This window comes from Pelodiscus sinensis, chromosome 1 (assembly GCF_052426305.1).
Source record: "Pelodiscus sinensis isolate ZL-2025 chromosome 1, ASM5242630v1, whole genome shotgun sequence".
Lineage (NCBI taxonomy): Eukaryota > Metazoa > Chordata > Testudines > Trionychidae > Pelodiscus > Pelodiscus sinensis.
This window is the reverse complement of record NC_143052.1, coordinates 213,757,004-213,778,648: the sequence shown is the minus strand read 5'-3', so window position 1 is coordinate 213,778,648 and position 21,645 is coordinate 213,757,004. Positions and strand designations below refer to the sequence as shown.

At 44.4% G+C, this 21,645-nt stretch overlaps 1 protein-coding gene across 4 annotated transcripts in view; it reads right to left on the bottom strand.

The window, feature by feature from the left end:
- The window catches only part of MAP3K15 (mitogen-activated protein kinase kinase kinase 15), a 159,437-nt gene that overhangs the window by 123,220 nt on the left and 14,572 nt on the right, over positions 1–21,645 (bottom strand). For all 4 annotated transcript variants that reach the window (XM_075913494.2, XM_075913486.2, XM_075913503.2 and 1 more), the window contains one exon: positions 5,875–6,014. In XM_075913494.2, coding sequence (XP_075769609.2) covers positions 5,875–6,014 — 140 coding nt within the window. The remainder of the gene's footprint in view (positions 1–5,874; positions 6,015–21,645) is intronic.

The following is a 21,645-nucleotide window of genomic DNA, read 5'->3' as shown; positions in this document are numbered from 1 at the left end:
ACTATCATACATCCCCTAAATCTCTTTTTTAAATTGAACAGTCCAAGCCTTTTAAATCTCTCCTCATATGGAAGATGTTCCATGCCCATAATCACTTTTTTGCCTGTCTCTGTACCTTTTTCATTTCTAATAGATCTTTTTTGAGATGGGATGACCAGAACTGCATGCAGGATTCAAGGTGTGGGTGTACCATGGCTTTAAATAGTGACATCATGATATTTTCTGTCTCATATCTTTCCCTAAGGGTTCCTAACAACATTAGCTTTTTTTTCCACTGCCTCTGTACACAGAGTAGATGATTTCAGAGAGCTATTCATAATGACCCAAGAACTCATTCTCAAGTGATAATTTAGACCAGTGGTCTCCAACCTTTTTAACCACAAGATCGCTTTCTCAATTTAAGTGCAATATAAGATCTACCTCAAACCCAGATAACTGTGCCTTGCTTCCTTCCTGCCTCTTCTCTGAGGCCCCGCCCCTGCTCCACACCTTCTCTGAGGCCTCACCCTGTTCACTTCATCCCTCTTCTTCCCCATCATCACTCACTTTCACCAGGCTGGGTAGAGGGTTGAGGAGCAGGTTCTGGTCTTGGGCCAAGGAGTTTGGAGTGTGGGAGGGGCTCCGGGCATAGCCCAGGGTAGAGGATTGGGGTCCAGGAGGGGTTTCAGGGTGCAAGCTCTGGGAAGGAATTTGAGTTCAGGGGGACTAACTTCTGGGGCAGGAGGTTGGGTGCAGTAGGAGACTCAAGGCTGGGACAGAAGTTCAGGAGACAGACTCTGGTTGGGCACTGTTTAACTGAGACGGCTTCTGGCTGGTAAAGCTGCGGGGTTAAGGCAGCTTACTCCTGCCCTGGCCCTGCACTACTCCTGAAATCAGCTGGCATGTACAGCAATGGCTGCATGGTGCCATGCGCTGCCCCTCATTTACAGGCACTGAGCCCACAGCTTCTGCTGGCCACAGTTCCCTGCTATTGATCAATGGGAGCTGCAGGAGTGGTGTCTGCAGGCAAGGACGGCTTGTGGAGCCCCCCTGCTCTGCCTCTCTCAGGGGCTGCAGGGACATGCCAGCCACTGCCAGGAACAGTAATTCCCATAAGGATAATTACTCCAGCCATGACAGGTGTGGCATTTTAGAGCTCACTACTCAAAGAATTAAATTTAAGCATAAGAGAGAAATGAAAATTATGAAATGCACCGACCAGTCAAAACCACAAATAACCCTCTTTGCAAGCAGTAAAAGTAGTAACAACTCCCCACATATGTGTTGGGTTGGGAGATGAGAGTGAAGGACAGTGTGTGTTTGTGAGAATGACAGACACACACACAGTGTGAGAGAGAGAGAGAGATTTGCATTGCCAAGCTCCCTCCATCCCCTTCTCCCTGTGTGGAGATGGGGTACAGAGGTGGGGAGTGGAAGGACACCCTGACATAAGCACCCACTTCTTCTCCCTCTCACACTCTGCACAACAAGCAGGAGGCTCCCAGGGGAGCAGCTCCAAGGCAGAGGGCAGGAGCAGCATGACAGTGGGTGGTGGGGCAACTGGAGTGCCAGCACTTGATAGCTTCCTGCCCAAACCAGTCAGGATCACCTGTCAGAGGCTCCAAGATCTACTGGTAGATCCCGATCTACTGGTTGGTGACCACTGATTTAGACAGCATAATTTTATATATATATATATATATATATATATATATATATATATATATATATATATACACACACACACACACACACTTGGGATTATGTTTCGCAATGTGTGTTACTTTGCATTTATCAGCATTGAATTTCATCTGTCATTTTGTTGCGCAGTAACCCAGTTTTGTGACATTCCTTTGTAACTTTGCAGTCTGCTTTGGACTATACTATCTTAAGTTATTTTGTATCATCTCTAAATTTGGCCACCTCTCTGTTTACCTCTTTTTCTAGATCATTTATGAATATGTTGAACAGCACTTGTGCCCAGACAGGTCAGTGGGTGACACCATTGTTTACCTTTCTCCATTCTGAAAACTGACCATTTATTCCTACTCATTGTTTCCTGTCCTTTAGTCAGTTACAGATAGGGATGCCACCCCTCCCAGATCAGCTGGGAGTCTCACAGAGTTGGCATCTATTTCCCACTGGTTACTGAATGCCATTCAGGAGATTTTAGGCAGGGCTGGCAGGTTCCCTACCTGCCCTGGCTCCACGTGGCTCCCAGAAGCAGCCAGCATATCCGTCTGGGTTCTAGGCACAGAGGCAGTAAGTGGGTCTCTGCACACTGTCCCCACCCTAAGAGCCGACATAGCTCATACTGGCTGGGAAGCGCAGCAAATGGACCTGCGGGGGCGGTGCCGACAGGCGAAGGCAATGCCCCTAAGTCTGAGAGCCATACACACCAGCCACTTCTGGGAGCCACCCAAGATAAGCACCACATGGCCTAAGCTTGCACTCCAAACCCTATCCCCAGTGTTGCACCTCTTCCTACAACCAAAACTCCCTCCCAGTTCTCTGCCTTCAGTCCTCTTTCTTAGCCCTGAGCCCCTCCTTCACTCCAAACTGCTCCTCCCCATTCTCACCCCAAAACCTGCACCCAGAGCCCTCACCCCTCCTGTACTCACAGCTGTAAGCCCCTCCTGCACTCAAGCTCCCTACCAGAATCCATGCCACAAAACCGCCTCACAATTCCTGCCCCAGCCATGAGTCCCACTCCCAAACTCTGAACCCATCAGTCCCACCCTCAGCTCAGAGCCTGCACCCCAACTCCCTGCCCCTGCCTGGTGAGAGTGAGTGAGTGTGGGGGAGAGAGAGTGATGGAGGGAAAGGGGAGGGAGTGAAGAAAGGCAAAGTAGGGGCATTGCCTTGAGGAAGGAATCCAATAGGACCACGAATGTTACTAGACCAGAGAACCACTGGACAAGAAAGCCCCAGCAGTAGAGGCTGCCAACAGCCGAGAGCGGCGCCTGCTGCCAGGGCCAGAAGGGCAGCAGAGCTGGTGGGACAGTGGAGCTGGTGGGGTAGCAAAGCCAACATGTCTGGGACCCACCCAAGAGACTGGAGGCCTGACATCCCTTGGTCTGGCAAACTTCCTTGTCCAGGACCAGTCAGGTACTGAGGATGCTGGACCAGGGAGGTCCAACTTGTACCAGCCTGTAAATTCCAGGAGTCTTTTTAAAATATTGTCGTGACATTAGCTATCTCCAGTAGGGATGTTAAATATCGGTTAATTGAATAGTCAAGTAACCTCATGAATTTTTATCAGTTAATCGACTATTCTCTAGTCCCTGAGGGTCAGGTCAGCAGCCTCACTCCCAAGAAGACTCTGCGCTGCTTCCAGTGTATCAGAGACAGCAGCATGGGGTGCCTGGTGGGAGCTGGTCGGTGAGGGAAGCCAACTAGCTTTAAAAACTAGCTTCCCTTGTGGACCGGCTGCCTGTTGCCATGTGCTACTGCCTCTGAAGAAGAGGCAGTGGCATGGAGTGGCAGCAGTCCCTTTCTATGGGGTGGTCTGAGCTCCTGGACCCAGTGTGAACCAGAATTGAGCTGGACTGCCTGCCTGCCAGCTCCTAATACCCTTTAAATGCAGAGATCCAGTGGAGGTAGGTCCCGGACCCATCGCAAGCTAGGGCTGAGCCGGGCTGCTGGCCAGCCTGCTAAATAATTTACTGGCAAGTGTGGGGATGCATGTAGTCTACAGCATTAACCTATAAGCTTTTGTTTATCGGTTAATTGGCTACACTTTTACATCCCTAATCTCTAGCTGTCTATTACAGAAGCTGACTGATGTGACAGGTTACATTCTACAGTTCAAGAAAGATGAGTTTAAACTGGAACAAGTGCAGAGAAGAGCTATTAGGAAGATCAGGAGAATGGAGGGCCTATCTTATCAGAAAACACTGGAAGCCTGAGGGGGAATTCTGAATGCCCTCGGAAGATACATTGGGGAGATAAATATCAGGAAAAACGAAGAGCCATTTAAGCTAACAGACAATGCTGAATCAAGAATAGATATAAATTGGTCGTGAACAAATTCAAGTTGGAAATTACCAGTATGTTTCTAACCATGAGATGGGTAAGATTCTGGACAGTCTCCTAATAGGAGTTGTCAGGGTCAACAGCTTAATTAGTATTCAGAGAAAGCTGGATAAATTCATGAATGTGTTTATAACCCTCTCCCACTCCAATACTCCAATGTATTCTGGGTTGGTTTTTTTTTAAACTTTTCTTCTGAAGCAAAAGGTTAGAGATGGGCCATTGCAGAGGGTGGGTCAGGGACCTGAGGAGGCACCAACATTCTCTCTCTCTCTCAGGCATTTGGCTGATTGGTTCTTGCTCATGTGCTTAGGGTCTAACTCCTTGTTTCTTAAACTGTGTTCCGCGGAACACTGGCGTTCTACAGACAACTCACAGGTGTGCCGCAGTCATTTGAGGTCTTCTCCTTGTTCTGAAACACGTCATTGTGGGTATGTCTACACTACCACCCTAGTTTGAACTAGGGTGGTTAATGTAGTCATTCGAAGTTGCAAATGAAGCCCGGGATTTAAATATCCGGGGCTTCATTTGCATCTTCCCGGGTGCCGCCATTTTTAAATCTCCGTTAGTGCAGACTCCGTGCCCACGGCTACATGAGGCACGGAGTACGTAGTTCGAACTACCTACCGCACTAACAGGGATTTAAAAATGGCGGCACCCGGCAAGATGCAAATGAAGCCCGGGATATTTAAATCCCGGGCTTCATTTGCAACTTCGAATGACTATATTAACCACCCTAGTTCGAACTAGGGTGGTAGTGTAGACATACCCTGTGTGTCACTGGCCAAGATTATCTGAGTGTCTCTCAAGTAATCATTTCCCTACTATGCACTAATGCAAACTAGGCCCTCTAGTTCTCTGCTTGTGGCACATAATAATCCAGTCCTCTAAAGATCTCATTTAGTTTGGCCTCGTTTCCATTTTTGGGTTAAGTGTGTGGGTGCTGAGAGGAGTTGCTTGCCTGTGACATACAGAAGGACAGAGTACATGATCTAGTAGCCTCTTCTGGTCTTAAGACAAAGACTAGAGGATGTGGAGGTAAGGAAAAGAAGTCTGAATAGAATCTGCTGCACAGAAGATGATGTCTGCCTCTATACTGTTCAAAGAGACAGAAATACCCAGGTAGTATTATTTGTGTCCAGAACAGTCTATCCTTGGCCAGAGTGCTTAAAGTGTAATAAATATTTATGTCCCTCATTTAAAATTAAAGAACAAGCTTATAAAAAGCTTTCTTGATGACATCTTTCTTATCTTCACCACACAGCACTGCAGATGAATTTTATGATGTGTGCGTGCATATAGTTTCACCCACTCAACAAACCTATAATAATTGAGAAGAGTACACTAACTCATAATAAAAGTATGTACGGGCCCTAAATAAAATGAAATGTGTCATCATTAAACAATGATCATAACATCTTTTTACAGTGTACTTATAATAGTCAAGAGAGAGTAACAAACCTTATCAGTCACTGATAAGAAAATGTAAAGAAAATTTGAATTACATATGTTTCCATGTCTGGAGGTTTGAAGAAAAACAATTATTAGGCCTATAACCTCCCTACCTATCATTTTAGAAACACAAAAGCTCCCATTTTTTTGAATATGCAATAGGGATGTTAATGATTAACCAGTTAACTGGTAGGTTATGGAGTGGCTCTCCATGTCTCCCTCCCCCCCACCTGTTTATGTTAAGGTTAACCTAACATTTAACCAGTTAACCACAGCATTTTACATTCCTAGACTAGGCCATATGGATAAAGTTTTCAAGATGCACAAGTGTTCACAGGATCAAGCTCTATGTTTGCAACATCATGAAAAGATAGATCTGCATTTAAGTAGATTTTGAAGTGAGGACCTTACCTTAAGTGACTGAGCAGTGTCAGCATCAGTATCATGGTAAAGTATAACATTATTGGCCATATCAAAGCTTTCACGCACTCCAAGGTGGTAGAAGAGTGATGGCTGTCTGGAAACATCACTCATGTCCACTACTGCAACATCTGTAATAAGAGGGAGAGGGAAAAAATAGCTAAAATCAAAATCATTTTCAAACTGATTTTTACTTTTGCTGAAAAGTTAAAAAAAATGTAATTAAATGTGGACAGACAAAATCCAAACATTTGATACAGCATTTTGTCTGCTTACAAGTAAGCTTTTGCATCAGCTTGAGAAGAGATACACATATATGCAGTAAATTAAGTAGTAAATGGCTACAATGTTATCATCAGTTACTACTAATGCCAGAAAGGAGAATGCTGAACCTGAGGGAAAGCAAGTCCGATGTGCCTACTCCTGTGCCTTTTTATCATGAGATAGCAAGGGCCCAATCTGGCAAACCACATCACGGCAGGCAGCCTCCAGGTCAGTAACTGATTCATACTAACGCACAAGTGACCAAAACCATGTATCAAGATACCATATCCCTCAAGCACCTCATGAGAACAAACCCTTTTCCCATGCCTTAATTGTGGACATCCTTCAAAAATCAGGAGGAGGAAGAGGGCTGTAGGGAGAATAATTGTCTGTCCTCACTATTCAAATCAGACTAGTTCCCTCCACCCCATATTGGTATACTTTCCAACCAATTCAATTGGTCCTCTCAAAGGGTGTGTCTAGACTACATCCCTCTTTCGACAGAGGGATGTAAATGAAGCACTTCGAAAGTGCAAATGATTTAAATATCCCACGCTTCATTTGCATAATCACGTAATGGTGCTCTTTCAAAAAAGCGCACTTTCGAAATCAAAACCATGGTCTAGACGCGGCTCTCTCGAAAACGGCGCTTTATCGAAAGATCCTGTAAACCTCATTTTTTGAATTGTTCAGCAAATTGTGGAAACTTTGGCTACGTCTAGACTACATCCCTCTGTTAGCACAAGGGATGTAAATGAAGCACTTTGAAACCTCATTTTTTGATCTAGTATTGCTGCGGTGGAAGAAGGGGAAAGGATTATCTTACAACTGTCCTGAGATCCACAGGGAAACCTCACAGCTCTAGTGACATCTATGCAAATGATGATACAGGAGTAGAGATTAAATGCATCTGCTGTTCTTATCTAATTCATAGCCTCCATGGCAGAACAGCTTGTACACCAACTGTGCTGCCATGACTTTCATCTCCAAACTTAGGCTCAACCTCCTCTATCATAGGTGTGCTCTGAGAGACCTTGACCAGGGAGTTCCCATTGTCACACACCATGGTATGGGCAGTCCAACGCAGTGGTCAGAGCAGAATTAAAGGGCAGAACCGGATTATTTAAATCAAGGTTTCCTGCATACTCATTCAAATCATGATTAAAATCAATCCATTCAGCTAAAGGATCAAAAGGCTACATATATAAATATATGTAAATATAAAGTAGATGTCTCATGGGTGTTTTTATGGTGCTCTCACCATTGTATCCAGTACTTCATAAATATTTTATCTTCACAACACATCTTTGAATCATGCTAATAATGTTCCCATTTTACAAATGGGAAATGAAGTCACAGAGAATTTAAGGTAAAGAACATCTACTGCTTTGTGGTCCCCATCTTGAGATGACTAGGAACTGATTTTTTTCAGAGTACTTAGCATTATATTGCACTTTATGGCCACATCTAGACTAGCATGATTTTCCACAAATGCTTTTAATGGAAAACTTTTCCATGAAAAGCACTTGCAGAAAAGTGCGTCTAGATTGGCACGGCCGCTTTTCCGCAAAAGCACTTTTTGCGGAAAAGCGTCCGTGCCAATCTCGGGGCTTTTTTGCACAAAACAAATCTGAGCTGTCTACACTGGCCCTTTTGCGCAAAAGCTTTGCGCAAAAGGACTTTTGCCCAAATGGGAGCAGCATAGTATTTCCGCAAGAAGCACTGATTTCAGACAGTAGGAAGTCAGTGTTCTTGCAGAAATTCAAGCGGCCAGTGTAGACAACTGGCAAGCTTTTGCAGAAAAACTTGCCAGTCTAGACACAGCCTATATGTTCAAAGCACAACTCCACCAACTTTCAGGACTCAAAAGGAATGATCAGTACTTCTGCATATCTGGTCCTAGGGATCTCGCCCTGGACACCCAGAAAATGAGGAAACATGAAATAAGTGGCCATCTGTGAAAAGTTTAGTTTAAGTGACTTGTCTGGCATCCCATAGGAACTCTATGGCACAAGAATCCAACTCTCTGGGGTAACATTTAACTGCCTGAACCATGAGACCTATCTTGCTCTTTCTGTAGTCCCATGCCTCTTTCACTACACACCTTACTACTTCTGCAATAAATGAGATGGGTCCTATGAACAACAGTGACCTTTACCACACATTCTTGATTCAATCTCAGAACATCCTATACTATTGTATTTGTACTCAACAGATGAGCATTTAGTGCTTTGGTTTGCCATTTAGGAAAATGTGTTCTCTCTCTCCTTCCAATTTGATTGATATTGTCAGTACAGTGGAGACAGTGCTCTTGGCTCCAAGGATAAAAGAGAATATCGCCTGTCATTTACCAATGACAGCCTCTTTCAGGCTGATCAAGGAGCACAAGGGATAGGCTCTGAATCTAAAGGAATATATGTCCAAGTCTCCATTACCCACTGCTATCAGTGACTCTGAAGGAGAAAAGTCTGAAGAGGTGGAAACTGGGGGGAAATTAAGGGCTCACTGTGGGTTTCAGGGAAGCTTGTGGGAAACATGTTAAGCTAGATTTAAAAAAAAATCTTTTAAAAAAATATTCTAAGTTATTATATTACTTACTTTCCAAACTTTATGCTTCATAAGAATTTCAAGTAGTGTAGTGAAAAAGTCTTCTACATAGTTAAATTTCTTAAGCATAATGTTTGACATCTGTAGTATGCAAGGTCTTGGAAAAATTTTTGAAGGAGAAAGTAGTTAGGGACATTGAGGTTAATGGCAATTGAGACAAATTACAACATGGTTTTACAAAAGGTAGATCGTGCCAAACCAACCTGATCTCCTTCTTTGAGAAAGTAACAGATTTTTTTTAGATAAAGGAAATGCAGTGGATCTAATCTACCTCGATTTCAGTAAGGCATTTGATACAGTACCACATGGGGAATTATTGGTTAAATTGGAAAAGATGGGGATCAATATGAAAGTTGAGAGCTGGATAAGGAACTGGTTAAAGGGGAGACTACAGCGAGTCATACTGAAAGGTGAACTGTCAGGCTGGAGAGAGGTTACTAGTGGAGTACCTCAGGGATCAGTTCTGGGACCATTATTATTTAATCTTTTTATTACTGACCTCAGCACTAAAAGCGAGAGTGTGCTAATAAAGTTTGTGGATGACACAAAGTTGGGAGCTATTGCTAATTCAGAAAAGGATTGGGATATCATACAGGAAGATCTGAATGATCTTGTAAATTGGAGTAATAGTAATAGGATGAAATTTAATAGTGAGAAGTGTAAGGTTATGTATTTAGGGATTAATAACAAGAATTTTAGTTATAAGCTGGGGACAAATCAGTTGGAAGTAATGGAAGAGGAGAAGGACCTAGGAGTCCTGGTTGATCACAGGATGACTATGAGCCGCCATTGTGACATGGCCGTGAAAAAGGCTAATACGGTCTTGGGATGTATTAGGCGAGGTATTTCCAGTAGGGATAAGGAGATGTTAGTGCCGTTATACAAGTCATTGGTGAGACCTCATTTGGAATACTGTGTGCAGTTCTAGTCTCCTATGTTTAAGAAGGATGAATTCAAACCGGAACAGGTATAAAGAAAGGCCACTAGGATGATCCGAGGAATGGAAAACCTGTCTTATGAAAGAAAAATCCAGGACAATGTAGCACTTTAAAGACTAACAAGATGGTTTATTAGATGATGAGCTTTCGTGGGCCAGACCCACTTCCTCAGATCAAATAGTGGAAGAAAATAGTCACAACCATATACAGGCAGTCCTCGGGTTACATGGATCCGACTTACATCGGATCCCTACTTACAAACGGGGTGAGGCAACCCTGCACTAGCTGCTTCTCCCCAGCAGACCAGGGAGACGCGAAGCTAGCGCTCCCCCCCCCCCCCCCCAGCAGACTAGGGAGACGCGGAGCGGCTTTTCTCAGCAGACACCTCAGCTTGAGAATAAAGGACTGAGGGAAGTGAGGTGTGGGAGAATAAAACTGAGCTCTGAAGAAATGTTTGGCTAGTTTCCCCTACAATATGTACCAGTTCCGACTTACATACAAATTCAACTTAAGAACAAACCTCAGTCCCTATCTTGTACGTAACCCGGGGACTGCCTGTATACCAAAGGATACAATTAAAAAAATGAACACATATGAAAAGGACAAATCACATTTCAGAACAGGAGGGGAATGCAGGGGGGGGGTGAAAGGAAGGAAGGTAAGTGTCTGTGAATTGATGATATTAGAGGTGGGGAGAGTGGGATGTTTGTGAGCTAATGGTATTAGAGATGATAATTGGGGAAGCTATCTTGGTAATGGGTAAGATAGTTTGAGTGTTTGTTCATTCCTTCTCGGAGAGTGTCGAATTTTAACATGAATGACAGTTCAGAGGATTCCCTTTCAAGTGCAGATGTAAAAGGTCTTTGTAGCAGAATGCAGGTGGTTAAGTCATTGAGAGAGTGTCCTTTCTGGTTAAAATGGCAAGAAACTGTTTTTTCTTTGTGATCTTGTCTGATATCTGTTTTGTGGGCATTAATCCTTTGGCGAAGTGTCTGAGATGTTTGCCCAATGTACATAGCAGACGGACACTTTCGGCACATGATAGCATAAATTATATTTCTGGATGCGCAGGAATGTGTGTTCTTGATCTTACAACTCATTTGGTTAGGTCTAATAATGGTATCAGCAGAATGAATATGTGGACAAAGCTGGCAACGGGGTTTGTTGCAAGGGAAGGTACCAGGGTTGGTATTAGTGTGGTATGTCCTGTGGTGGTTGGTAAGAATCATCTTGAGGTTAGGTGGTTGCCTATAGGAGACCATGGGTCTGTCTCCCAGAGCCTCTTGGAGTATGGTATCCTGTTCCAGTATAGGCTGTAGTTTATTGATAATATGTTGGACAGGTTTAAGTTGGGGGTTGTAGGTGATGACAAGTGGTGTTCTATTGTTGGTTTTCTTGGGTCTGTCTTGAAGTAGATGGTTTCTAGGTATTCGTCTGGCTCTTTCAATTTGCTTTTTTATTTCTCTGGGTGGGTAGTTGAGGTTTATAAATGCTTGGTAGAGATCCTGAAGCTTCTGGTCTCTGTCAGTGGGATTAGAGCAGATGCGGTTGCATCGAAGGGCTTGGCTGTAGACGATGGATCGTGTGGTGTGTTCTGGATGGGAGCTGGAAGCATGTAGGTAACTGTATGAGTCGGTGGGTTTTCTGTAGAGAGTGGTGTCTAATTTTCCATTGTTGATTTGTACTGTGGTGTCCAGGAAGTGGATCTCTCGTGTAGAATGGTCCAGGCTGAGGTTGATGGTGGGGTGTAGGTTGTTGAAATCTCTGTGGAATCTCTTCAGTGTTTCTTGGCCATGCGTCCAGATCATAAAGATGTCATCGATGTACCGTAGGTAGAGAAGGGGTGAAAGGGGACGGGAGTTGAGGAAACGTTGTTCTAGGTCAGCCATAAAGATGTTAGCATACTGTGGGGCCATGCGTGTACCCATGGCTGTGCCGCTGATCTGGAGGTATAAGTTGTTCTCAAACTGGAAATATGAAAGGAGACTCAAGGACCTTGGCTTGTTTACCTTAACCAAAAGAAGGCTGAGGGGCGATATGATTGCTCTCTTTAAATATATTAGAGGGATAAATGCCAGGGAGGGAGAGGAATTATTTAAGTTCAATACCAATGTGGACACAAGAACAAATGGATATAAGCTGGCTATTAGGAAGTTTAGACTTGAAATTAGGCGAAGGTTACTAACCATCAGAGGAGCGAAGTTCTGGAACAGCCTTCCAAGGGAAGTAGTGGGGGCAAAAGACCTATCTGGCTTCAAGATAAAGCTAGACGGGTTTATGAAGGGGATGGTTTGATGAGATAACATGATCTTGGCAATTAATTGACCTTTCACTATCAGTGGTAAATAGGCCAATGGTGGGAAGATAGGAGTTGCTATAGAGAACTTTTTTCTGGGTGTCTGGCTCATGAGTCTTGCCCACATGCTCAGGGTTCAGCTGATCGCCATATTTGGGGTCGGGAAGGAATTTTCCTCCAGGGTAGATTGGCAGAGGTCTTGGAGGTTTTTCGCCTTCCTCTGTAGCATGGGGCACAGGTCACTAGCGGGAGGATTCTCTGCATCTTGGGGTCTTTGAACCATCGTTTCAAAGACTTCAATATCCGAGATATAGGTCAGAGGATTATTCTAGCAGTGGGTGGGAGAGATTCCGTGGCTTGCATTGTTCAGGGGGTCAGACTAGATGATCAAAATGGTCCCTTCTGACCTTAAAGTCTATGAGTCAGTAGCAGTAATCAGTTAAAATTTGTAAAGCTCTTTGAACATGCAAAATACTATGTACATGCTAAATGTAAATTAACTTTTTAAAACTGTTTTTAAAAACTCTGATTACAGGCAGTCCCCGGGTTACGTACAAGATAGGTACTGTAGATTTGTTCTTAAGTTGAATTTGTATGTAAGTCGGAACTGGCTTCCAGATTCAGCGGCTGACTACAGGATCCGCGTAAGTCGGATCCGCGTAAGTCGGGGACTGCCTGTATTTCGACGCTGAGGACATATTTTCAAAAATCGCTCTTAAGTTGCATATATGTAAATGGTTTATATTCCTGCATATGCATTTTTTCCACAGACGGAATGGGTAATTATGTAGACAAGTGAGCCCCCACTTGTATGTACAGCAATTTGTTTTGTGCAGATTACAGTTATATAATTCCACATTTTATGTATACAGAGTCAATGATTAGTCTTGTAAAAATAGTTTCAGCCCAGACTTTTTTTTAACCTTTATAATACCTGAATGTTTTATTACACCATAACAAAGTACATTTCTATTTCAGAGAAACAGGAGAAACCTGATCTTCAGTTTTCACTTTTTTTCCCCCACTTAAGCTTCTTAATGTCTCTAAATCAGCGGTCCCCAACCTTTTTGTGTGGCGGGCACCACACCGGTGGGTGACATGATCCCGCTGCATCATCCGGCCGGTCAGCCCCGTGCCAAGTGCACCTGCGCCAGACCCCTCCCCTCCCACCTCAGCCATTTCGCTGCTCCGGACCAGCCGCCCTGCTCCCGCGGCTTCCCCGCCGCGCTCCCCGGCAGGTTCTCCCACCGCCGGCGCTTCCCCACGCCCCGTCACGGCGCAAGTTTGGCTCCGCAGCGCGTGCGGCCCATCCTCCCCCAGCCATCCCGCATCACAATTCTGACTAGGCAGGCGCACATAAATGCCCCAGCGGGTGCTATGGTGCCCATGGGCGCCGCATTGGGGACCACTGCTCTAAATCATCGAGACTTCAAAGAATTTTGTTTTATTTAGCAGAGTTTACTTTCAAATAAGAGACTTTATAAAGATACAGAATCTTCAAACAATCCTCAGAATCCTCCTCTCTCAGAGAAATAGAAGTCAACATTGTAACCCAGTAATTAAAGTAGAGGCAGGCAGGCTGATAATCTAGCAATGCTCATGTGATTAGCAGTAATAAAGACAGTAGCACAGGATCCAGATGGAAGCTGTAAGTTTAGAAGATGACTGTCATTTTAAGAGACATTTAGAGGTTGGGTTAGAATTCTTGTGAATGACAATGTGGTGTTAATGGGAAAGAGATCTTTCTCTCTAGCTGATGCCTTAGGAATGTGTTTAATCTTACTTTAAGTCTCTTAATGAGCTGGAAGTTGTCTGTATTATTCTTATGAATATTCTGTCTTTATTTTGCAATTCAGTTTGGTATTGCTACTTATTTGGACCATGTCTGCCTTGCAAACTTCGGTTCAACATAAGTTACCTCGGTGTATAACTGCTAGCATGCATATTTGTGTGTTAGAATTACCGCTGCATATACTCACCAGGGCTACATCTACACTGCAGAGTTTTTACGCAAAAACAGCTGGTTTTGCTCAAATATTGTGGAGCGTCCACACTACAAGTACGTTTTTGCACAAGAGAAAGTACAGTAGATCAGAAGACAGGGCTTTTTGCACAAGATGCAGCCTCAGAGCAGCCATGATCTGGGCAGCAGCACTCAGCTGGCGGCTGGGAAGCAGTGCAGGGCTAGGTGAGGAGGGGTGGGGCAGGCACTGGGGCTTGGGCTAGTGCTGAGGGACTCTGGTGGGGGGGCTCCAAGAGGCAGGGTGCTGGCACTGGACGGTTCTGGGGGCAAAGCTAATAAAGGGGGGCAGGGCTAGTACTGGCACACACTAAGGGGTGGGGGCTCTAAGAAGCAGGGGGCTGACACTGGGGGGCACTGGGGTGTCCAGGTTGGGAAGCTGGCACTGGGGGGTTCTGAGGGTGGGGCTAATATTGGGGACTGGCATAGGGGAAGACTCTGGGGAGGCTGAGTGCAGTGGGGCTCTGGAAATAGACGCTGGCACAAGGAAGTCTGGTGGTAGGGGCTCTAAAGGGCAGGGGCTGGCACAGAGATGTTTGGGATGGGGGCTGGCACTGGGGAGCTCGGAGAGTGGGAGGCTGCCACTGGAGAGGTTGAGTGCAGGGGATTCTGGGGTTAGTGGCTGGCACTGGGGAGTAGTGTAGGGGTGGGGGGCTCTGTGTTAGGGCTGACACTGAAGAGGGGTTGGGGGGGCTGCAGGTTTGGCGGCCCAGCAACATTTTATTTGCCTATTTGCACATTCATTATGCACATTATGAGTATGCAAATAAAATGTTACGCATCTGCCAAAAGTTTGTGAATGGGTTTGCTGGTCCCTGGTATAAAAAAGGTTGGGAACCACTGCTCTATGCGGTCTGAAGAGAGTCCATCAGTGGCTATTAGCCATGATAGGCAGAGATAGCATCCTAAGCCTCTGTTTGCCAGGAGCTAAGAATGAGCAACAAGGAAAGGATCACTAAGGCTACGTCTAGACTACATGCCTCTGGTGACAGAGGCATGTAGATGAGGCTACCAGGCATAGGAAAATGAAGCGGCGATTTAAATAATCGCCGCTTCATTTAAATTTACATGGCTGCCACGCTGAGCCGATCAGCTGTTTGTCGTCTCAGCGTGGTAGTCTGGACGCACGGGTGTCGACATCAAAGGCATTTGTCGACCACCCAGGTATGCCTCCTGGGATGAGGTTTACCTGGGTGGTCGACAAAAGCCTTTGATGTCGACACCCACGTGTCCAGACTACAGCACTTAACCAACAAACAGCTGATCAGCTGTTTGTCGGCTCAGCGCGGCAGCCATGTAAATTTAAATGAAGCGACGATTATTTAAATTGCCGCTTCATTTTCCTATGCCTGGTAGCCTCATCTACATGCCTCTGTCACCAGAGGCATGTAGTCTAGACGTAGCCTTACTGATTACCTGTTCTGTTCTTTCCCCTTGGGCTCCTGACATTGGCCACTGGGCTAGAAGGATGTATGGTCTGACCCAGTAGGTCTGGTTTTAATGTATGTTTCTGTGTGAGTTCATTTGAGAGTGTAGTGATTGTCTGGGGGTTACACACGCATAACTCCTTTTGGAATACCAGATGAGATACACAACATGTTTTGTCATGTGCAGGAACCTTGACTCTTACAGTTTCTTTGTGAGGCCATAATAGGGGAGGTTTTGCATCTGCTGTTGTGGCAGGATCTGGTACCACTTTAAGTTGCTGTGCCCTGGTATGTAGGAAACTTGCTTCTGATCATGTGCTTGGCAAGTTGGGAGATTGTCTGAGGGCCAGAAGAGAGGATTTGGAAAAATACGTCTTACAGGCTATGGTCCCCATCAAGTATGGGTTATACTTGTTTAAGGATACCCTATATGAGCTTCATAATGGACAACAGCTGACAAACAGGGGTGTGCAGTCAGAGGATTTTTGTTTTCCATACTGACGCAGGTTCTCTTGGGATATACGAGTGTCTCTTTCCATAACACAACCTACTACTTTGATGACGGCAATTTTAAGTATGTTAAAGTGCGTATTCCAGGTTTTCTCCTTGGAGCACATTCCATGGTATCTGATTGGCTGTAGAGAACAGATTTCTTAATGTATTTAGGGTGGCTACTGGTTCTGTGAACGTAAGCATGATGATCCCTGGTTAGTTATTGTCCTCCCTTTTCCTCTCCCTTGTTGTGTCCTATAACTGCAGAGGTGCTAACAGGCTACTTCACTTGAACGGTCTCTTATAACGTGTGTTAACTCTTTATACTAAACAATTTGTTCTAGTTGGTATTTAGCTGTGAAACTGTGTGGATACCTGTCCTAAACCTAAAGAAGAGCTCTCTGTAAGATTGAAAGCTTGTCTCTAGCACCAGCAGAAGCTGATCCAATAAAACAGTGGCTCTCAACATTTCCAGACTATTGCACTTTCAGAAATCAAATTTGTCTTGTGTAACTTTGGAGTACACATGACTAAAAAATACTTGCTTACAAATCACACACAAAAATTCAGAAGAATCAGAGCACTTGTGATACTGAATCCCATATTATGATTACGGCATAACTATAACATATTTTATGGAGAAGAGGATTATAATTTACTGAATAAGATTATCCTACGTGTATGCATATATTACTTTTTTACCTGAAGTTAGGAATATTTATATAGCTGTATTACAAAGATGTTTCCAGCCAGCCCGCTATGCAGAATTCAAAGTGTAAAGAGCCATTAGAGAAAACGGTAACCCTTAGAAGAAGTTTATCACCCCTGAGGAGCCTTCCTCAGGATGCTATGAATAGTGTTCAAATCATAGCTGTGCTGACACTACATGGGAATGTGACAATATCACCTGGTATTGGACCCCATCCTGTAATACCAATGTTTTCCCACAGACAGGCATAGGAACCAAGCTTGGAAACTAGGTTCCTGCATACATAAAGGCTGTGTCTAGACTGCATCCCTAAAATAAGGAATAAGGGATCTTTCGGAAAAGATTTTATTTTTCCGAAAGATCCGCGTCTAGACTGGCGCTTTTTTCCGGCAAAGCTCTGAGCCGGAAAAAAAGCGGCAGCCATTTTTATGCAAATGAAGGGGGGGATTTAAATCCCCACTTCATTTGCAATTGCGATGCCTCTAATTTGCATCCCTTTTAAAGAAATGGGATGCAGTCCAGACACATCCAAACACTATTTAAGGCAGAGGAGGGACATCATGGTTCTTTACTGATTCTCCACCCAAAAAGATTCTTGGAAACACCTAAGTAACAGCCTTAGCTGTGGGGAAGTGTTGTACACAGGCTAGAAGGACTTTTAGCTTGTGAAAGGAACATCTGTATTTTTAAAGCTGAAAGCAAGGGCAGCAGACTTAAATCATTTAAAGGTGAGAATTTGCTACTTGTATCCAAACTATTTACAGTAAACTTCCGATAATCCGGCACCTTTAGGACCCAAGGGGTGCCGGATTATCAGATATGCCGGACTATCAGAAGGGGAGGCTATGAGAGGTCTGGAGTGGATGCCATCCCAGACCCCTCATAGCTCCCCCCTTACGATAGTCTGGCTCTGCCCCAGGTGCCCCTGATTCAGCCGCTGCTGGTCAGTTTCAGCAGCAGCTGAATCGGGGATGCCTGCAATAGGGCAGCTGAGGTGCTGTCGTGTTGGTCCCGCAGCGCCGTCCTTTGGCACTGCGGGACGAACCTGGCAGCACTCCAGCTGCTCTGCCCCAGTCATCCTGATTCAGCCACTGCTGAACCTGACCAGCAACGTCAGTTTCATCAGCAGGCTGAATCCGGACACCTGAGGCAGAGCATCTGGGGTGCTGCGGGGTTGGTCCCGTAGCGCCGCCCCTCGGCGCTGCGGGACCAACCCGGCAGCACCCCAGCTGCTCTGCCAGGGGTCCCCGATTCAGCTGCTGATCCCTGGAATCAGCCGCTGATCTGTTTCAGCAGCGGCTGAATCGGGGACCCCTGGGGCAGAGCAGCTGGGGTCCTGCCGGGTTGGTCCCACAGCGCCGTCCTTTGGCGCTGCAGGACCAACCCGGGAGCACTCCAGCTGCTCTGCCTCAGGCGTCCCCAAGAGCAGCTGGGGTGCTGCTGGGTTGGTCCCACAGCCCCGAGGGGCAGCGCTATGGGACCAACCTGGCAGCACCCCAGCTGCTCTGCTCCCGGCTTCCCCGATTCAGCTGCTGGTCACTTTCAGCAGCAGCTGAATGGGGGAAGCCTGTGTGGCTGCCCCAGCACTTCCGGGTTCCTGATGGTGCCGGACCATCAGGAGTCCCGGAGCATTGGATGCCGGACTAATGGAGTTTTACTGTAGTATCTTAAATGTAGATTGCATTTTTGTTTGCCAGGCAATTCCCTATAATCACTTAAACTTGTTTTTGTTTTACTAGAACCAGTTTGTGGAAGTCATAACTTGGGATAAAAAGCTGTTGTATATTCCCTAACCCCATTAGGGAGGGCATGAATGTCATGAGCTTAGGCTATGCAGCTCTCTGTGCAGCACCAAGATGGTACAGTTTTGGGTTTATACTCCACAGGGGGTGCATGCCTTAGGAACTGAGAAGTATCTCTCAGATGTGCTTTCCCAGGCAGAGTTGATCACAACTGTATGTACTCCAGCTGGGTGTGTCCATACTTGCATGTGCGTTGGTTGAGAATCACGGCAATAAAGATACTACATCACCCACTTTCTCTCTAATATTCTGGAATAAACCTGGCTATAATACCGCACGCTTCTTTTGAATAGTGAAAAGTGGCATTTATTCCTTTCATTGTCCAAACAACAATACCTCTTCATCTCTAGATATTTGAAAGAAATTGTACAGTTACTTTGCACGTGTAACAGATTATCTGATGCATGTTCAGTGCATTACTTCGTGTATTTGTGAGGGTTCTTTATTGTATTGGTTTTTAAGGCTACATATTGATATTTTGGTATATTCCATACAAGCACATTAGAGGACAATATTTGCCTAACCTCATCCCTATTTAACTCTATTTACTCAGCTATTCCAAGACAGGATCAGAGGTAAAACATCTGTACCTGGAAACATCTGAATTCTTTTAGGGTTTAGGTTTTGTTTTGTTTTTTTAAATAAGTGGATAGAAATATATTCTCCATTTAATGGTAAATTTCTTCACACTGTGTGCGCCCAGATCTCATGATTTTTTTGTGAGTCATGAAATTTAATGTTTTTATTAAAGTCCCAGATACTGGAATCAGCAGACTGCAACCTTTATTAAAACTAAAGTTTTTAGCTTCAATAGCAGTAGAGAAGAGTCTGAAAACCTGATGCAAATTTAACAGCCGCCAGGTGGATTCGAACCTGGGTTACATAAACACATCCAAAAAGCTCATATAACCAGAAAGCAAATAAAAAGACTCCAATATTTAACACCAGGGCTTGGCAATGCTCATAGCCTGTTTTTTGTCAGTCATTTCTTTATTTGAAGTTAAGAATAATTTATTGGTTAATTTTTGGAGCAAAATAATGATGTTGGTTTCGTAACATTCTAATTTGTATCTTAGCTTTTAAATGTGCCATGCAGAGCTGAAAGATAAACTGTGTTCGATTTTTCCTATGAGACAGGATAGAAGAGTGGGACAAATAAGCTGTAGTTCTATTTTTAATGTGCTCTGTACACTAGAAGGTCAATTGTAGATGTAGTGCTTTCAGGATTAGTTGAAACCGAACACTACGCTGCTGGTATATATTTAGTAGTTGTTCTATTTGGGTATGACTGTAGCCCTATGCTTCAGTTCAGTGTATTATTCATATTTGTATGGTGTACAAATAATTACACAGAATTATTGAAATTAAAGGAAAAACGGTCAATATTATTAGCCTATTATTTTGTTTATTATTTTATTAGGCACCAAACCCCCAAATTTTTATTAGGCTTGATTTTTTGAAAGATGCTGACTACAATAGCTTCTATTGATGTAAGGTGAGATTTTTTTATGCTTAGTAATTCTGAAGCCATTCAATCAGGCAAACCAGGCACTGAAGGCAATAACACCATAGAATATCCCAGGAGCATGCGCTATTGCAAAATGTTTACAATGACAATTGAATTGATGAATGGTACCACTTCTGATTAAATGTCTCCATGTAAAATCAGCAAGTTTCTGTATTTCACATGGTCCCTAGCCAGATTAAATGAAGTACTTTTGAAACTACGTGTATGTTTGCCTCCATAAGAGACATGTAGTATTTACTGTTTAAGAACCGGTTGTTGAAAACACTACAGTTATGCAAGTCTTTTGATCCTTAAAGACTTAATTACTCTAATATTCTTTCCTTTAAATTACAAGTCATCACTTAAAATCAGCTGGTTCAAAATGTGGCTGCCCATCAATTTACAAGCTTGATCCTACTCATTTTAAATCAATGGGTGCAATCAGTTCCTAGAGTTGTGCCAGGTGATAAGACGGTCTTAGCTACAGGACAGAAGAAAGCCTTGTAGTGGTGTTTCAGAGACATCACGAAAGACTGAAGTGTAGCTTCTAGTTAGTGTCTGAGATTCTGTTGGGAAAATTGCTTTCCTTGGGGCCAAATGATGACAGGTAGGTAAGAAAAGTGGTTGACTTTTTAAATATAGACAATGCACACCACAAACTGAAGTCAAGCTTGGTATGTACTAGGAACTTATGCTTCAGGGGATAGCCAAGTTAGCCTGTACAGGATAAACTTTAAAAACAACAAATGGTCTGGTAGCAGTTTATAGACTAACAAAACACGTAGATGGTATCATGAGCTTTCGTGGGCACAGCCCACTTCTTCAGATGACTGGAGTTTTGAGTTTAGGATGTACAAACCCAAAATAAATAGGGGAGAAGGGAGAGGGGGGAAGGAAAATAAGGAAGGGGGTGGGAAAGAAGGAGCAGAGGGTATGAATGTATCAAAGGGGAAAACAAGTAGGCAGAATTGGTAATCTATAAGCACTTGAAGATTGATCCTTATCTGCTTCTTTTTAACTATTAAAAGTATAGCAATTAGATAGGAAGGGTACTAAGGCAAGAATCTACACGGACAAAGAGCTGTTGGGCAGCATAACTAAGTTGCTCATGATCCTGAGCAATGTAGTTATACTGACTTCACTCCCCACTGTAGACAGCATCATGTTCATCGGAGGGCTTCTCCCATCAACATAACTACCACTTCTCAGAGAAGTGGATTATCTGCAATGACAGGAGGCGCTCATCTGTCAGCATCAGTAGTGTCTTCAGTAAGCACTATAGCAATACCACTGTGCTACTGAACTGTAGTCAAGCCCTCAGTCTTGGTTAGAGCCAATAGTTGTCTCTTTAAGATATGGAAAGGATAGAGTAACGTGGTATGAGGAACGGAAGATCATCTAGCACAAGGGTGGGCAATAATTTTTGACAGGGGGGTCACTCCGAAGATTTTGGAAAGTGGTCGAGGGCCACTCTCTTCCATGATATTAATGAAGGAGATGCAGGGTTCTCCAATGGAGGTTGGGTGCAGAAGGGAGCTTGAGGTGCAGGAGGGCGACTGGAGTCTGGGAGGGAGCTGGGATGAAGCAGGTGGTCGTGACTTAAGGCAGGGGACTGGAATGCAGAGGTTTGGGATGTGACCTAGAGTAAGAGGGGACTGTGATCTGGGGCAGGAGTTTGGGTTGCGACTGGGTTCTGGGAG